The sequence below is a fragment of the Eretmochelys imbricata genome, chromosome 3 (genome assembly GCF_965152235.1).
Source record: "Eretmochelys imbricata isolate rEreImb1 chromosome 3, rEreImb1.hap1, whole genome shotgun sequence".
Lineage (NCBI taxonomy): Eukaryota > Metazoa > Chordata > Testudines > Cheloniidae > Eretmochelys > Eretmochelys imbricata.
In genome coordinates, this window is record NC_135574.1 from 181,443,596 (window position 1) to 181,462,232 (window position 18,637).

An 18,637-nucleotide genomic window follows, 5' to 3' on the forward strand; every position below is an offset into this window, starting at 1 on the left:
TCTGTAATTATTCATCCAGGGATTTTATAAAAATATGACACTGTCGCACAGCATAAGAGGTAAAGGCAGCAAGTATTGTAACATTTCCCCTACAGAACTGAGGACAGGGGGATATCTGCTTCTTAATCACAGATGACCTCTCATATCTAACCCTTTGCAAAAAAATTTAGAATACCATACAGAAATAAAGAGGGTTTTGTCTATTTATTCAATATAATGTGGAAACTATAAACTTCGAAAGAAAGTCCTCCTATGTGAGGGAAAGTATTTAATTTTATATCTTGATATATTAAAAGTGGCTGTCAGATTTGCTTACTCTGTGAATGTAATATATTCTAGTACTGTGTTTTTTCCATAAAAGGGAATTAGCAGATGTCTGACATGATAATTTCCCCATATGGCAATTTTATTTCCTTTTTATAACAATATTAAAATGGTAATTCTGAACGCTCAGTAAAATTGTTAATCTTATTAGGGAAGTATTGCCAGACATTTCAAAAGCATAAGTACTGTCAAATGGTAGTGCTCCATTTTAACTTAAAGTTAAACTCCGTAAGAGTCATGTCGTGTTTTCCACTCTTAAATCCTGGACTGACAAAAGTGGGCTAGGTGACTTAATGATGGTTAAGGTGATGATTCAGTTACAGAGATTTTATTAAAACCTCGCCCATGGTGGGACGTATCCCAGTTGGAGTTTAGGACAATACAAGGCAGGACACAATGCATCACTCTGTATTTGTTTGTGGTGGCATGCTGGATCAAGGATTTGGCCATGCTCAGACTCGGCTCCTCATATCTGGGAATAAATTTTACATCACTGTGCTGTAGAGCAGGAATAACACACAGGAAGTATATGGCTCACCCTTGGGTATGTCAGGATCCCATCTATCCCAATGCTTCCACCCATTGCCGATTCAATTTCCTGACATCATGGCACTGCCTAGTTGAATTATGCAAGGGATTGTGCCATCCATGGGGATCTGACAAATGGAACTTCCTGGAATTCCATGGAATTTCAAAGAGATTTAGCTGCCTAATTCCCACCCCCTCCCCCCCCCCCCGACTCCTTTGAATATCCCAGCCACAATGATTAGCCAGATAGGGAAGCGGTAGGTGGCAGGTTTTCATTCAGAAACCCTGGCAAAGCCTGTCCATAGAAATAGGCTGGAACCAATATCAATGTAAACTAGACAGACAAAGCAAAAGACATTCAGCAAGCCTTTAAGGATATTAGATTAAAAGGTCAGTGACCTATAGAAACTCTATCCAGGTACTTAAATCAGGTAATGCTGATCAGGTCATACACCTACAAAAGCAGGGAAATAGAGAGAGTGAAAATCTAGGTTGACATTCTGACCTTAACTTGCAGTGGTTTAAGAGGAGAAAAGGCCCAGTAGCTTAGGTTAAGGTCACTGTGTCAGCATGGATTTGCTTACAGAGGTGTATATTAAGACAGAGTTTTAATACTGTATTACCTAGATGCAGGTTGTAGTAGCTGAAATCCTTTTGCTTACTTACAGTCATGTAAAAAGGAATTAAAATCCACATTGTTGATGGTTAAACCATATGTCATCTTCCATTAGTATAATATGGGCCCAGTTCAGGAAAACATTCTCATTGAGGGCAGCACTTAACCACATGTGTGATTTTAAGCACATGCTAGAATGGGGATGTATCTAAGTGCTTCAGTCCATTCCTGAATCAGGAACCAAGTGGGGGATTTAGCACTGCCAGTTCCCATGAGTACCTGAATCATGGTCAAATAGAGGGGGAGTCTGAAACCTTTTATGGACACTAAACTCTCCTTCTCTCTCACTCAGTCTCTTACACAGAAAGATTTTTTTTCTTTTTTTTTTGCAATTAAGTCATGATATGAGCCATGATTCCACTATGTGAATCATTCATTTTGAAACAGAATTTTAAATGAGCGCTTTGTTTAATTTCCCAACCAATTCACAATCAAAATTTTAAAACATATTTGTGTAGATTTACTGCATGTGATGTATGTTAACCCAGTGGTCTAAAATGGATAATTAATAATTACAATGTTTCCCTATTTGTGGTCTGTGGTCCATGAAAAATTTGCTGGTGATCCACAGAGAGTTGGCTGGTTATGTTAGGCTGGCTCTCCTTGTTTCCAGCTGCTACATCACATTAAAGACAGTTAAGAATATATAAATACTTTCCAGATATCACTTTTCCATGCAAGCTATTACTTCAGTTGCCACAGAGGCATTATACTGTCACATTTGGGAGGGGCAGTAGTCTGTGTAATCATGAATGAGAGGGACAGTGGTCCCTAAGGCAAGACAAGGTCCACACAATGAAGAAGCTTTGAGACCACCTGGTTTATGAGACAAATAAGATAAGTTAACCATCTCAGAGTATTTTGTGGCCCAGCTGACACTAATGGAGGTGATGAAGTTGTCAGATATTAGCAAATAAAACACATCTAATTTAAGTAGTGTAAAGGAATGATTATTTCAGGTGTTTAGTTGAGATCTGACAGCACAACACCCTACTATGGTCAGTTAAGTAAATTTTAGCATCATTCATATCTGTGTGAAGCTCTCATGACCATACCCATGTACTCCAACCTTGAGGGAAAACTGGGAGAATAATAGTTTTTTCAGCTTTAGTAATTCAATCCTTGCTTTTGCTGTTGAGACTGCCAGCAGCAAGGGTGCCATGTAGTGCTAATGGTGGTGGGTTTTGTGATGTGGATACTTATCCTCTGGGATTTGGAGTGAGATCACCAAACTGATTGCACACAGATGACCAAACGGACATCAGATAGTAATAATTTTCAGTCACCTTTCACCTGGGGCTGGATTTTAATCACCAAGCTAGAGGTAAAAAATGTTATAGTCCTTTGCCCTGAGATGAACCATACAGTGTCCTAATATTGTGATACCCTTTCCCCTAGAGAAAACAAATAAACAAAAGAAAAACTATTGTAGGAGTGCAAAACAGCATTGTATTGTTACAACTCAAAAGCAGCCAAACTGCTAATTTTATCTAATCTATCTATCTATCACAGGGGTGGGCAAATTTTTTGGGCCGAGGGCCACATCTGGGTGGGGAAATTGTATGCAGGGCTGGGGCAGGGGGTTGGGGTGTGGGAGGGAGTATGGGGTGCGGGAGGGGCTGCTGTGTGCAGGAACAGGCTCAGGGCAAGGTATTGGGGCAGAGGAGGGGTGCGGGGCATATGAGGGGGCTCAAGGAAAGGGGTTGGGGTGCAGGAGGGGTGTGCACTGCAGAAGGGAGCTCAGGGCAGGGAGTTGGGGTACAGGAGGGGTGCAGGATGTGGCAGGGAGCTCAGGGCAGGGGGATAGGGTGCACGGGGGTGCAGGGTGCAGCAGGGGGCTCAGGGCAGGGAGTTGGGGTGCAGGAGGGGTGCGAGGTACAGGCAGGGGCTTAGGGCAGGGAGTTGGGGGGCACGGTGCAGGAGGAGTTCGGGCTCCAGCCCAGCGCTACTTACCTAAAGCGTCTCTGGGGTGGCAGCGGCGCGTACCGGGGCCAGGGTAGGCTCCCTACATGCCTGCCCTGGCCCCACACCACGCCGCTCCAGGAAGCAGCCAGCACCACGTCCCTGCATGGCCCCCTAGGTGAGGGGGAGGCACAGGGCTCCGCGCGCTGCCCTTGCCACCCCTCCAGGTACCTCCCCCGAAGCTCCCATTGGCCACGGTTCCCCATTCCTGGGCAATGGGAGCTGCGGGGGCGGTGCCTGGAGGCAAAGATAATGCACGGAGACCTCTGCCGTCCCGCCCCCAGGCTCCAGGGACTTCTGAGAGCGGCGCGGGGCCTGCGGCACCATGGGGAGACAATCCTGCGGGCTGGATCCAAAGCCCTGAGGGGCCGGATCTGGCTTGCGGGCCGTAGTTTGCCCATCCCTGATCTATCACATATTCTGAGGGTTGGATCAGAAACACATATTATCCTAGTTGTGAACAAATGAAAAAAAAATGGAAAGCATAGCAGATCCTTTACTTTAATCAAACAAACAGTACGGCTTTACTGAATGCCTTATGCATCAGACTAAATTATTCTCATTTACACCGATACACCTCTATTGACTTCAGTATTGTGCACCGGTGTCACTGAGAAGAGAATGTGGACCATAAAATTCTGTTTACATGTTGGACTGGCTCTACTAAGGAAATGAAGGGGCTTTGTGTGTTTTGAAAAGGCTTTCACCAAACATGTACTGTACTAAACTCTGATAAGACAGGTAGTAAATTAAAATGGTGACAGCACAGAAGATTAGAGGAACATGCTGTTATGACTGTTAGTGGAAACAAGAGCTTAAATTAAGATGCAGTGTAGATTTTAACCACCAACACCAAGGAGACAGATAAATCTGTGTAAGGAAAATTAAAATGTTTGGTGTTGTTGAGTTGGTAGTGATATTCACAATGACAGTAAACCTCTTTGATTGCAGTTATCACAGTTAAACATGTTCTGAGCAAAATAAATAATGTGTTAATATAGTTGTCTTTTGACTGATATCAATAATCAGGCATGTGGTGCAGTTGGTTACTCCAGCATAACTTGGGAATGACTTTAATGAAATCAATTAATTTATTTGCAGCAATAAAAGAAGTTGGAAAGCAGAGTCCTCCCTCCAATATGTTTCTGTCATGTGCTAGCCATATTCAATCTGCAGCATAGTTTTCCAAGTGAATTCCATCCTGTTGCTACTTGAACATTAAATTGAAGCCATTTGTTGTTATTAATAAATATATGGGCTAATCTGCACACAAGTATAATTAATAACCATCATCCTGTCCCTGCCTTCCGCCCAGGTTATACACTATAAATATACTTATACTACAATAGCCTATTCCTGTAAGGGAGGGGGGATAAGGTATGTTGGGGAAGAGGGTATATTTATATCAGGATAACTACATCCATACTAGTAATTGTACTGATTTAACTGATTGTTCAATATCTTCATAAATGATCTGGAGGATGGTGTGGATTGCACTCTCAGCAAATTTGCGGATGATACTAAACTGGGAGGAGTGGTAGATACGCTGGAGGGCAGGGATAGGATACAGAGGGACCTAGACAAATTGGAGGATTGGGCCAAAAGAAATGTGATGAGGTTCAATAAGGATAAGTGCAGGGTCCTGCACTTAGGACGGAAGAACCCAATGCACAGCTACAGACTAGGGACCGAATGGCTAGGCAGCAGTTCTGCGGAAAAGGACCTAGGGGTGACAATGGACGAGAAGCTGGATATGAGTCAGCAATGTGCCCTTGTTGCCAAGAAGGCCAATGGCATTTTGGGATGTATAAGTAGGGGCATAGCAAGCAGATCGAGGGACGTGATCGTCCCCCTCTATTCGACATTGGTGAGGCCTCATCTGGAGTACTGTGTCCAGTTTTGGGCCCCACACTACAAGAAGGATGTGGATAAATTGGAGAGAGTCCAGCAAAGGGCAACAAAAATGATTAGGGGTCTGGAACACATGACTTATGAGGCGAGGCTGAGGGAACTGGGATTGTTTAGTCTGCAGAAGAGAAGAATGAGGGGGGATTTGATAGCTGCTTTCAACTACCTGAGAGGTGGTTCCAAAGAGGATGGTTCTAGACTATTCTCAGTGGTGGAAGAGGACAGAACAAGGAGTAATGGTCTCAAGTTGCAGTGGGGGAGGTTTAGGTTGGATATTAGGAAAAACTTTTTCACTAGGAGGGTGGTGAAACACTGGAATGCGTTGCCTAGGGAGGTGGTGGAATCTCCTTCCTTAGAAGTTTTTAAGGTCAGGCTTGACAAAGCCCTGGCTGGGATGATTTAATTTGGGATGGGTCCTGCTTTTGAGCAGGGGGTTGGACTAGATGACCTCCTGAGGTCCCTTCCAACCCTGATATTCTATGATTCTATGAACTATTTCTTTAATAATCACACCCCTAACTGAAACAATAACAACGGGTCTAGCTAGCTCTTATATAGTAGTTTTCATCAGTAGATGTCATAGTGGGGATTTACAAAGGAGGTTGGTATCATTATCCTAATTTTACAGAAGAAGAAACTGAGGCACAAAGAGGCAAAGTGACTTGCCTAAGGTCTCCCAGTGGCAGAGCAAGGAACAGAACTCAGGCCTCTGGTAGCACATGCCAGTGCTCTATTGATTTGTTCCCACTTCCTCTCACAAGGGTACAACACTACTCTGTGTAGACCTGGCCTACATCATGATATGAAATGTATTTCAGAAAATAGTTATGGATTTTTCAAAACAAAAACTTGCAGGAATCCGTACATACATGATTAAACATTATCACTGTTAATGTTATGCATTAGCTGAACAAAAGAAACTGGACCAGGTAAAGCCAAAGGGTTAATTCTCTAAAAAAACAGGGTTTTTTCCATCTTATGAGAAAATGTAGTTGTGTTTGTATGGTGATGGTTGATTGTGCTGCAGAGGTGAAAGTAAGCCGGTGTGGTCCGATCTGGCATATCAGCAAGAGCCGGTATGCCATGCTAGACCAGACCGGCTTCCCCAGACTGGCGATTTAAAGGGCCCTGGGCACCCTGCAGCAGCCGGAGCCCCAGGCCCTTTAAATCGCCTCCTGAGCCCCGCTGCTGGAGCCCTGGGGTAGCAGTGGCAGGGCTCTGGCTCTGTAGGGAGCCCCAGGCCCTTTAAATCACGCTGGAGCCCTGCCGCCGCTACCCCAGGGCTACAGCAGCTGGGCTTGGGCAGTGATTTAAAGGACCCAGGGCTCCTCCTGCTGCGGCTCAGGAAGCAATTTAAAGGGCCTGGAGATCCACTGCGGTAGCTGGAGCCCCGGACCCTTTAAATCGCCCCTGCAGCTGGGCATTCCAGGGGTGATTTAAAGGCCCCGGAGCTCCCAGCCACAGCCAGAGCCCCAGGGCCTTAAAGGCCCCACCTCTTCCTGTTGAGGCCACGCCCCTGCTCAGGACTCCGGCGTACCGGTAAGTCCTTTAAGTTACTTTCACCCCTGTTGTGCTGTCTGCAATATGCTGTTGAAATCAGTTATGACAGTCACTAGTTTCTGCCACTAACATTAGATAAAAAGCTGGAATGGTGTATGTTCCTCCATCTTAAACTGAACTGGTTAAATGCTTCTGAAATTGAATTTGAAAAAAAAATGCAGCGCCCTCGCCACTTAATTTCAAAAGGTGGGAAATAGTCATTACTATTAGTCTACTCAAAATTCTTCTGTAGCTGAAGGGCTGAATTTTGGGGGCTTGAATCTTCCCTCCTATTGAAGACAATGAGACTTATCCTTCACATCAGCAACAGCAGGAGTGGGCCCTGCTTCATTATTGTCTTAGCCATTTCTTTCTAGCAGGTAGACACAGATCACATTCAAATGAAAAGCCAGTGTAATAGTTTTATATTAGTTTAGGGTCAATACCTTGTATCCACTCAAATCACATGAAAAGGGCTTGTTATAGTAATCAACTCTTAAATTGACTGCATTTATATTTTTCTCTTCTCTTCAGGAGGATTAAGCCCATATATGAACAATCGGGTTGGGTCTCAGATTTATACAGTGTTTAGATTTGTTCCAGCGGAATTTTTTTAAATCTTATGAACCATCCTTGATCCTATGATTGGTTTGTCTGCCTGTAATCTTTCTCTTTGCTTGAAAAGCTGACAAAAGCATCTGGGTTTCCCTGGCAGTAATTAGGGCAAGCTTACTGCCCGCTGTGCTGAAAAGTAGCTCTGAGATTTGAGCCTGAGGAAATGCAAGTGAAAGATACAGACTGGCTAGAGTGCCAATGCTATAGAACCATCACATAAGAGAACAACAGTATCCATTTGTGTTTAGCTCATCCTCTTCTTAGTTTTTTCTCTCATATCAAAAATTTTGCTTAGTATTCAATCATCATATCTATTGAGATCTCTGAAAATTCCAAACTCAGGTCCAGATTCTGTTACACTGCTGTGAATCTGGAGTTGTTTCCATAAACCAATCCAAACAGAACCGTTGAAGATGTTGAATTTTAGATTGAAAACCTTCCTCTAACCAAAACTCTCAGCCAGGGACAACTGCAGTGGCCTGTCAGTAAATCTGCTGATGAGAAATAAATGGATAATGAGTAGCCATAACTTTTCCTTAGTGTGACCAGATGTCCTGCTTTTATAGGGACAGTCCCAATATTTGGGACTTTTTATTATATAGGTGCCTGTTACCCACCACTCCTCCATTCCCATTTTTCATACTTTCTGTCTGGTCACCCTACTTTTCCTCCAACCTGAAACTGAAGAATATTCAAGGAACAGGTGGTAGTTATTATAATTTCCTATCCAGAAAACCCTCCTCCCTTAAATTGGTTTGCTTTGAACAGACAAGTGAACAGTGCGGGGACTACATCTAATGTACAGTTTTGCTTACATCCTTGGTAGCCTCCATTTACACTTGCGCTGGATTAGCCACAACCTTGCATGCCATATAAGGACTTGCAGGATCAAGGTGTAAGTGTCAGATTGCAAATTACTACATCCCATGCAATAAGCCTTGATGAATAGATAGCTGCTCTGGTAATCCATTTACTTGGAGGGTTCTATGGGGGGGGGAGTAATTTTATGATTGTGCAGCAGATTGTGTCTAGTTCCTACATAGGTTTGTTAAAGTGGAAGAGGGCAAATTAGCCTGCTCCCTTCTCCACATTGCCTGGTGCAGGAGCCAGGCACAATTTGTGGGGTCTTGTTCTTTGAGAGTATTCAGAGAGTAGCTGTGAGTTTTTGAAAATGTTCTCAATGCCCAATGAATGCCAGCATGCCTGATTATTTGTCTGAAAATCCGTCCTGTTGGATGCACAGGCGCAGTGCTCTGGAACAGCTCTGAATTAATCTCAGGTAGGACTCTCTTCAGTGTAGCAACCCCTCAGGGCACACTCCCACTAGGGTAATCCTCCTTTGCTGTACTGCCTCCTGGGACTGACGTCAGAGCCTTCAGCACCCCTATTTCATGCCATGAGCTCCCCACAGTGAGTCCACCTGAATAGGATACCTGGGGAAGCCTTACATGCTCCCAAAGGGCATGCACCCCCAACTTCCGCAATCAGCAATGACTCTGAGCTAGCATTGTAAAACAAAAGAGTTTATTAGTTGTCTGGAATACAGTGTAGAAAAGTTCTTTGTTAGCGCAGAAAGCAGGAAGTTACAGCAAAATCTATCTTGGTCAGGCGCAGAGCCCTTGCTTCCCCACAGAGAACCCAGCCCAGGAAACTGACCTGCTTTCAAAAGTCAACCCAAAGTCACGCCCATTTGCCCCTCCTCTGTCCTTTGTTGTCTTTACCAGGCAAAACCGGTCACCTGGTCTCCACCTCAACAATTTGTTCTCCAGCTTGCCATAGCCAGCTGGCTTCTTGCAGAGGGTGGGCCCCTCTGGCCATCAGTTGCTCATGTTACAAAATATCCAGCACTTGTCTGAGCCCAGGCAGCTCAATGGCAGTCACACCTGAATCTGTAGGGGTCTCTGCAAAGATCAAACACTCTTGTCCCACCACCTACTTAATTGAGCAACACATAGGGGAAACTGAGACCCACACAATATTCATACAAAACATTAAGAAAATCTCCCAGTTTGTCACATCATTCCAGAAGTTTATTAGTTGTTGCTCACTGTTCATTAGTATTCTGTTTCAAAAGTTTCAATCATCCTGAGCAAAAACAATACCATGGGAATTAGGTGATCAGCCACACAAAACAAAATAGGGCTTGATTCTGCACCCACTGAAGTCAGTAGCAAAACTGCCAATGACTTTAATGGTGTAGAACAGTGAATTGTTGCTGAGAACTGTTTGCACACCAACCAAATGCTGAAAATTCGTCAGTAAATATTTGTAAATAAAAGATACAAGTGAAGAAATCAGAAATGAACAATCTGCAGACCAAAAAAAAGAATTTGTAAATCACTATTATTCACAACAAATCACTATTATTCACAATAATAATAAATAATAATAATATTATAATTCACAATAATAAATAATCACTATTATTCACAACAAATAATCACTATTATTCACAATAAATAATTTGACCAGCTAGTTAACAGTAACAAAGTCTCCTATATAATATCAAAGCATGCTGGCATTACAGAAAAAGCAAAGTTATTGTAGTAGTTTTGTTTTCTTTAAATCATGGTCATTGTTCTTAGTCATCACCTCTAACTGCATCAGAGAATTATAGAAGATTGGGGTTGGAAGAGACCTCAGGAGGTCATCTAGTTCAACACCCTGCTCAAAGCAGGACCAACACAAACTTAATCATCCCAGCCACGGCTTTGTCAAGCCAGGCCTTAAAAACCTCTAAGGATGGAAATTCCACCACCTCCCTAGGTAACCCATTCAGTGTTTCACCACCCTCCTAGTGAAACAGGGTTTCCTAATATCCAACCTAGACCTCCCCCACTGCAACTTGAGACTGTTGCTTCTTGTTCTGTCCTCTGCCACCACTGAGAACAGCCGAGCTCCATCCTCTTTGGAATCCCCCTTCAGGTAGTTGAAGTCTGCTATCAAATTCCCCCTCACGCTTCTCTTCTGCAGACTAAACAAGACCAGTTCCCTCAGCCTCTCCTCATAAGTCAAGCGACCCACCCTCAGCCTCTCCTCATAAGTCAAGCGACCCACCCCCTGATCTTTTTTGTTGCCCTCCACTGGACTCTCTCCAATTTGTCCACGTCCTTTCTATAGTGGAGGGCCCAAAACTGGACGCAGTACTCCAGATTTGGCCTCACCAGTGCCGAAAAAAGGGAATAATCACTTTCCTCGATCTGCTGGCAATGCTCCTACTAATGCAGCCTAATATGCCATTAACCTTTTTGGCAACAAGGGCACACTGTTGACTCATATCCACTTCTTGTCCACTGTAACCCCCAGGTCCTTTTCTGCAAAACTGCAGCTTAGCCAGTGGGTCCCCAGCCTGTAGCAGTGCATGGGGTTCTTCCGTCCTAAGTGCAGGACTCTGCACTTGTCCTTGCTGAACCTCATCAGATTTCTTTTGGCCCAATCCTCCAATTTGTCTAGGTCACTCTGGACCCTATCCCTACCCTCCAGCTTATCTACCTCCCCACCTCTGCTTAGTGTCATCCGCGAACTTGCTGAGGGTGCAATTTATCCCATCATCTAGATCATTAATAAAGATGTTGAACAAAACCGGCCCCAGGACTGACCCCCTGGGGCACTCCGCTTGATACTGGCTGCCAACTAGACATCGAGCCGTTGATCACTACCCATTGAGCCCGACAATCTAGCCAGCTTTCTATCTACCTTATAGTCCATTCATCCCAATCCATACTTTTTTAACTTGCTACCAACATACTGTGGGAGACCATATCAAAAGCTTTGCTAAAGTCAAGATTTATCATGTCCACAGAGCCAGTTATCTCATCATAGAAGGCAATCAGGTTGGTCAGGCATGACTTGCCCTTGGTGAATCCATGCTGACTGTTCCTGATCACCTTCCTCTCCTCCAAGAGCTTCAGAATGGTTTCCTTGAGGACCTGCTCCATGATTTTTCCAGGTGTAAGAGGGGGAATAGTCCCACCGTTGTCGGGCACTTTCCTGGCTTCTGCACTACCCTGGTGAAGTGGGCTAGCCAAAGGATCTTGAGTCCTCGCTCCCACTTCCTTTACCCAGGGGCCTCCCTCCCCTTCCACTCTCCTGTCTGTCAGAGTCCCCGTAACCTCAACAAGGCAGGGCCCAGGATTCCTGGGGGGCTCGACTCCCAACCCTGCTGTGGTCACCTAGGACAGGGGCTAGGGTGTCCCCACTCCGGGGTACTCTCTCTGCCCTGGGCACTTTTCTGACCCACTGACCATTACATACACGTTAAAGCAAATGCAAGTTATTTAATCAACGATTAATTTTAAAAAGAATAAGGGAAAATGGGAAAGGTTAAAAGAAACACATCAACCCGCTCTGTGGCAGGGAACATTACAAACAGTGTCTCTGGAATGTCAGGGCAATTCACAGTCTCTTCCTTGTAAGTCTCAGGCTCTGGCTGTGCTTCAGGGATGCTGTGGGTTGGACACTCGCTCTGGTGGCGGACAAACGCTCTCAGGCTCTAATTGGTAGGACCCTTCTTCCCAATGTCTCTCCCGCCCTGTTGGGGTTATGATCCAAGCCTGGCTTGCAGAGCCTCTTGGCTGAGGCGTCTCCCTGTGCTGCGCCTGCTGCCCGAGGTCCCCCTCGGTCTCCTCAGCTGCTCACCGTACCCAGCTCCAGACTGCTCCAACCCCAGCTGCACCACTCTGTCTGCACTGCTGCTACTGCCCTGCCTCCAGCTCCCTGGGCTGCTTCTTTGGTCCCTCTGGCTCTGGTTGCTGCAGCTCTGCTCCCAGGACAGGTCTGCTCTGCAGGCTGGTTTTGTGACTCTGCTCCCAGCACTGACCTGCTTCCTGGGCTGCTTTTCTGCCCCTATGGCTCTGGTTGCTGCAGCTCTCCTCCCAGGGCAAGTCTGCTCTCTCTGGGCTGTGCCTCTGGCTTTGGGGCTGCAGCTCTGCTCCTAGGACAGGGTCTGCTCTCTCTGGGCTGCTTTTCTGGTCCCTCTGGATCTGGCACAGCTCTGCTCCCCAGTTTAGCTTGGGCCCCTGCTTTCTCCTTAGCTTGGCTCCACTCTGTCTGATGCAGGCAATTCCAGCTCACAGGAAGGACGGGACCTCCCTGGCTGACCTCCCTGGCCTCCTGACTCCCTGATTAGCCTGCTCGCCCTGTCATTCAGGCTGACCTGGAGCATTGGCCTCTCCCCATTGTTCCTGGGGACTGGCAGTCTTAGGGTCCTGATTTCCCATAGACCCTTTCCCTTTTAGTACTGGGAGCTAGCCAACCAAAACACCCCCACTGAATGTTAGTAAGGGGGCAACAGTCCCCTTACATTTATACCATCTATTTAATTTACTTCATATCTTGCTGAAAGGTCACAGCCTGCTTCAGAAGGTGTTTTTTATCCTTAGTATCATTTTGGAGGATAATTATGGTTTGTGTAAATCTAAGGCTCAGTCACAATTCAAATGTATGTCTTTACTTATACAGTGAATGGCAACTATACTAATCCTTATGGTCCACTAGATATCTGCCTTTAAGATGCATCAGAAATGGCCTAGCAGGTGTCTTTTGGGGGAGTCATGGCACCTGAATTTTCAAATGATATGTGTTCTGTGCTGCACAGCTCCAGAGCCCTTGAAATTTGGAAACTGAGGTTGTTGAGATAGGGGCTAAGGAGTGAGGGGTAAGGCTGTACAAAGGTTGTTGATCCCCCTGGGCTCCTTCAGATGCCATCTGTAAGGTAGGAGAGCTCATCAGGTTGTGCCAGGAGAGGTCTGAAGATGAAAACCAGAGCAGGATGAGTCCTGAGAGTAAAGCTCTGTTTGAGATCTGAAAACAACTCTTTCCCCCTGTTCTCTAATGAAGAGGCAATGGAGTAGATGTGATGTAATACTTCACCTAATTGATGAATACTATAGAAGCAGCAATTAAGGCACTTCCTGTGGCTTACATCAAAGAAACTGTTGGGGCATAACTGTTTAATAGAGACCCTTTCTCTGATAGCAGCAGTCCAGACATCAATTAGTACTGGTTCTGCTTCTGTAGCGAAGCTCTACAGCTCTTTAACCATGATATTCCCATGGTACTGCCTGTCACAAAAAGAAATGGAGAGGGAAAGGTCCTAAAGGTAACTTAGCATAAGATTTTGCAATGTTGCCAACCACAAGCATTCGAAATTCACGAGTCAGGCCACACAGAATCATGAGATATTTAAAATAATAAATGTTGTGGTCTCTTTATTTGCCTTCTGGTGTTGGAGCCTTTAGCATTCATATTTTTAAGCTTTACTCTGCAACTAAGACTGTTAGAAACTCACTGTGATTCTGACATAATCATACGACTCCAGAAGGGGAGGCTTTAAGAAGGACACCAGATATTATGAGATCCACCATAAAAAACAACAACATGTGAGTTGACAACAGCTGTTGTAAATACTAGAAAAGATTAAAATAAAGGCTTCTTAGCAATAGCAGCAGTGTCACTATAACATTTTACTGATATCATAATAAGGAAACCTTAACTTTGGAAATGGCAAGTACTTTCATCCAGAATAATTGTTAAAATGGAGGACATCCCCGGTCATTTTTATTATTCTCCTGTGGACCCAAAGCAATCTGATATAATGGGGTTTGCATATTCAATATCTTTTAAAATCTATGAGAAAGTCATCCGTTATTAATAAATGCTGAATCTGAATAGCATGATTGTACTATGTTTTAAAGCTTGTCATTGGCTATAAACGTAAGCTTCAGCATAGTAATAGTATCTAAGCTAGTCACCTGTAAATAATATATCAGTCATCTCCATACTAATCTAGAAAGGGTTTCCACATTTGCTCAGACTGTAGATGTTAGCTCCCTTTTTCTTGTCTATATAAAGACCTTTCTAAATCATTTGCCCAGTCTAATAGATTATTACTCCATTGTTGAGGGTTGGGGAGCTCTGGTGGTTATTAGAATTAATCTTTTTTCTGTCATAGGTGTTCCAGTGAACTAGGCTTGTTCATTATGATCTACTATTGATAGCAGAGATGTATTCCCCAGCAGGAAAGTTTCTACAGCAAGTTGTAAATTGGAGTTGAGGACTAGATTTATTCTATCTAATACCTCTTACTGAATGGGATGAACTTCTGAACAGTCCCACAGCATAGGCTCTGGTATTATTTTTATGGAGTTACACTTACAGCATTTATCAGAGTTGAATAACTTTGTGCAAAGCATTTAGATCATTTTCTGTATAGACTATGTAATCACCTTTAAATAGTATTGCTCCTTTTATTGTTCAGATAATTTATTCTGAAAAATATAATAGACCAGTCCTCCATATAGCTCGTAAGTCAGTTGACATTTAAAAAAATATTTATGCACATGGAGTAGGTGAAATTAGCTATAGATTAGGTACAATAACTTTGCCCAGGATGTGATATTGGACCTTCTTTTATCTTACATATTACCAATTTTATACAATAAAGGAAAATGTCTCCTTGTTTTTGATAACTAAAAAGCATACACTTGAAGAGTAGCAAGAACAAAGAATTGAGGAGTCCTTAATCTGAGCCATCTCCAGTCAGACAAGCACGTCTCTGGTCATCCATGCCACATGAACAACAATTCACAGATTTTGAAATAGAAGTGAACTTGAGGACCGCTTGCATGGAGTCTTTGCAATAATTTTATCTACGGTAATTTTACTAGCCATTTTTTGCTGACTGTGAACTATTTTTGGATTGTCATATTTTTGATCTGAGGATCCAAAGTGGAAAGCAGTGGGGGAGGAGAGGAAGCAGCTTCTCTCCTCGCACAATGACAGGTTTCAGAGTAACAGCTGTGTTAGTCTGTATTCGCAAAAAGAAAAAGAGTACTTGTGGCACCTTAGAGACTAACCAATTTATTTGAGCATGAGCTTTCGTGAGCTACAGCTCACTTCATCAGATGCATACGATGCATGCATCTTATGAAGTGAGCTGTAGCTCACGAAAGCTTATGCTGAAATAAATTGGTTAGTCTCTAAGGTGCCACAGGTACTCCTTTTCTTTTTTCTCCTGGCACAGTTAGGTCAATTCAGCATATATCTTATCATTATTGTGTTTATCAGAAATTGAAAGTGCTCTGAAAATATGTGAGCTGTGAAGAAAAATCCCATTTTGTAGTGGCTGGTGAGTCAAACTTGGGCTTTGATGGCCATACTAACTTTTTACTTCTTTTTTTAGGAGGCAGAGGTTCGTGTCAGTCAACAATGACTGAATAGCTACTTCTGATGACTTATAGAAAACTTGTATTCTCTGAATTAGGAGGCAGGTTCTGCTCTTAATTTTACTAATGTAAATCTGGAGTAACTATTGAAATCAGGGGAGTAACTCCAAATTTTCACCAGTGTACTTGTAAGTAGGATTTTTGTTCAGTTTTGTTAACAATATGGATAAATACTGTAATCCTGCTATGGCATCTCCTTTTATATATCTTAGCCACTTCACAGGAGATTTGTTGAGCTTTTTTGCTTTCCCTTCTTTGACTTTGCTATAGATTTTTGTTTTCAGACCCTGGTATTTCTTCTGACTCAGTAGCCTTTCTTTATCAGCTCTTTTCTTCTAACCAGCTGTGTCAGGCTTCAGAGTGCTTTTTAGAAATACCTGTCCTGTGATATAGAGGATTGACAATCATTCAATCCTTTACTAGTTGAACCCATGAGATCCAAGCACGGTGTCAAAGATAAAATGTTCTTTAATTTTTTTCTGGTATTGTTGCTAACCCAGGTAAAAATAGAAATCTTTAAAAGAATGTTAACCCTTAGCGCACTGTGAGATGAGTACATTGTATTGAGAGCTATCTCAATATTGATAGTATTGAGAGCTATCCTTATCTCAACTGTCCATTGACCTCCTGCCCCCAGTTTTGGTACTTTCCACTCCCACCTGTCCCACATTCTTCAGAGCTGTTCTTCATTGTCTCCTTGAAAGTCCCCAAACCTACTCCTTGTTGCTGGCTTCTACCTTATTCCTTAACATGTGACCCAAACCAATGAATCAGCTCCCTTCTACCATGTGCCTGGACTTCCAGCTAGTTCACACTCTGTTATCAGATCCTCTTTTGGTTGGGTGAGATACCAGCAGAAAGGGGGCATGTCACCATAGGGTATAGGATTGGGAGTTTTCCAGCAGTGGGAACTGCATCCAGACAAGAGTCTTGCCCTGCATCATTCCTAATCCCAAACTAGCAACCTCTATCCAACCTGCCTCTTGAACCTTTTAAAGCAGCCATTTTCCAGGTGTCATATCCCTGGAAACTAATTAGTGTCCCAAAAGTCATACTATTCTGGATGATAAAGGGTCTGTACAAATAGATTCCAATATACAGGGGATGAGAGAAACTTAGACATTTGGGGAGGGTTATTTCAGATACGCTTCCAAAAATCAGAGCACTTATTTGAATATTCTGACCCTATGGTTCAAATCCCAATCTCCTAAACCTCCACTGGGATAGAAAATATTTGTAGTAATATTCATATCAGCAAATGAAATAACATAAAAGAGCCAAGCACCAGTGAGAGTCACACTTTCTCTATAAAACACTAAACCCCAAATTGTTCCTTGCTTTTGGGGGAGATGAAAACCCAATGAATCCATGTCAGCAGGCACAGGCAGTTGGATTGCTGCATCAATGACTTTCCTCACACCTTCCTGAAACCCTTGGGACGTTCCCCAGTAGGTACGTCATGAAGGGTCAGAATCCACAGGTGGAGACCATTAGGCTAGAATAGGGAGGGGATATGAATTGAGGACAGATGGTCTCCATGACATTTCACCCTCCTCCACCCTATGGAGAAATCTAGCTTTTGTTAATTCTGACTCAATCATAGAATCATAGAATATCAGGGTTGAAAGGGACCTCGGGAGGTCATCTAGTCCAACCCCCTGCTCAATTAAATCCCCAATTAAATCATCCCAGCCAGGGCTTTGTCAAGCCTGACCTTAAAAACTTATAAGGAAGGAGATTCCACCACCTCCCTAGGTAACGCATTCCAGTGTTTCACCGCCCTCCTAGTGAAAAAGTTTTTCCTAATATCCAACCTAAACCTCCCCCACTGCAACTTGAGACCATTACTCCTTGTTCTGTCATCTGCTACCACTAAGAACAGTCTAGAGCCATACTCTTTGGAACCCCCTTTCAGGTAGTTGAAAGCAGCTATCAAATCCCTCTCATTCTTCTCTTCCATAGACTAAACATCCCCAGTTCCCTCAACCTCTCCTCATAACTCATGTGTTCCAGTCCCCTAATCATTTTTGTTGCCCTCTGCTGGACTCTTTCCAATTTTTCCACATTCTTCTTCTAGTGTGGGGCCCAAAACTGGACACAGTACTCCAGATGAGGCCTCACCAGTGTCGAATAGAGGGGAACGATCTCGTCCCTCGATCTGCTGGCAATGCCCCTACGTATACATCCCAAAATGCCATTGGCCTTCTTGGCAACAACGGCACACTGTTGACTCATATCCAGCTTCTCGTCCACTGTAACCCCTAAGTCCTTTTCTGCAGAACTGCTGCCGAGCCATTTGGTCCCTCGTCTGTAGTGGTGCATGGGATTCTTCTGTCCTAAGTGCAGGACTCTGCACTTGTCCTTGTTGAACCTTGTCAGATTTCTTTTGGCCCAATCCTCCAATTTGTCTAGGTCCCTCTGTATCCTATCCCTACCCTCCAGCGTATCTACCTGTCCTCCCAGTTTAGTGTCATCTGCAGACTTGCTGAGGGTGCAATCCACACCATCCTCCAGATCATTTATGAAGATATTGAATAAAACCGGCCACAGGACCGACCCTTGGGGCACTCCACTCCGGCTGCCAACTAGACATGGAGCCATTGATCACTACCCGTTGAGCCCGACAATCTAGCCAGCTTTCTATCCACCTTATAGTCCATTCATCCAGCCCATACTTCTTTAACTTGCTGGCAAGAATACTGTGGGAGACAGTGTCAAAAGCTTTGCTAAAGTCAAGGAACAACACGTCCACTGCTTTCCCTTCATCCACAGAACCAGTTATCTCATCATAGAAGGCAATTAGATTAGTCAGGCATGACTTGCCCTTGGTGAATCCATGCTGAGTATTGATTCTGATGCT

General features: G+C 43.9%; 1 protein-coding gene across 27 annotated transcripts in view; it reads left to right on the forward strand.

Moving 5' to 3' along the window:
* Positions 1-18,637, forward strand: part of NRXN1 (neurexin 1) — a 1,233,750-nt gene that overhangs the window by 1,110,468 nt on the left and 104,645 nt on the right. Inside the window, exon 14 of one of the 27 annotated variants that reach the window (XM_077812009.1) lies at positions 18,510-18,554. The exons of the other annotated variants lie outside the window; for them this stretch is intronic. Coding sequence (XP_077668135.1) covers positions 18,510-18,554 — 45 coding nt within the window. The remainder of the gene's footprint in view (positions 1-18,509; positions 18,555-18,637) is intronic. 27 annotated transcript variants of the gene reach the window in all.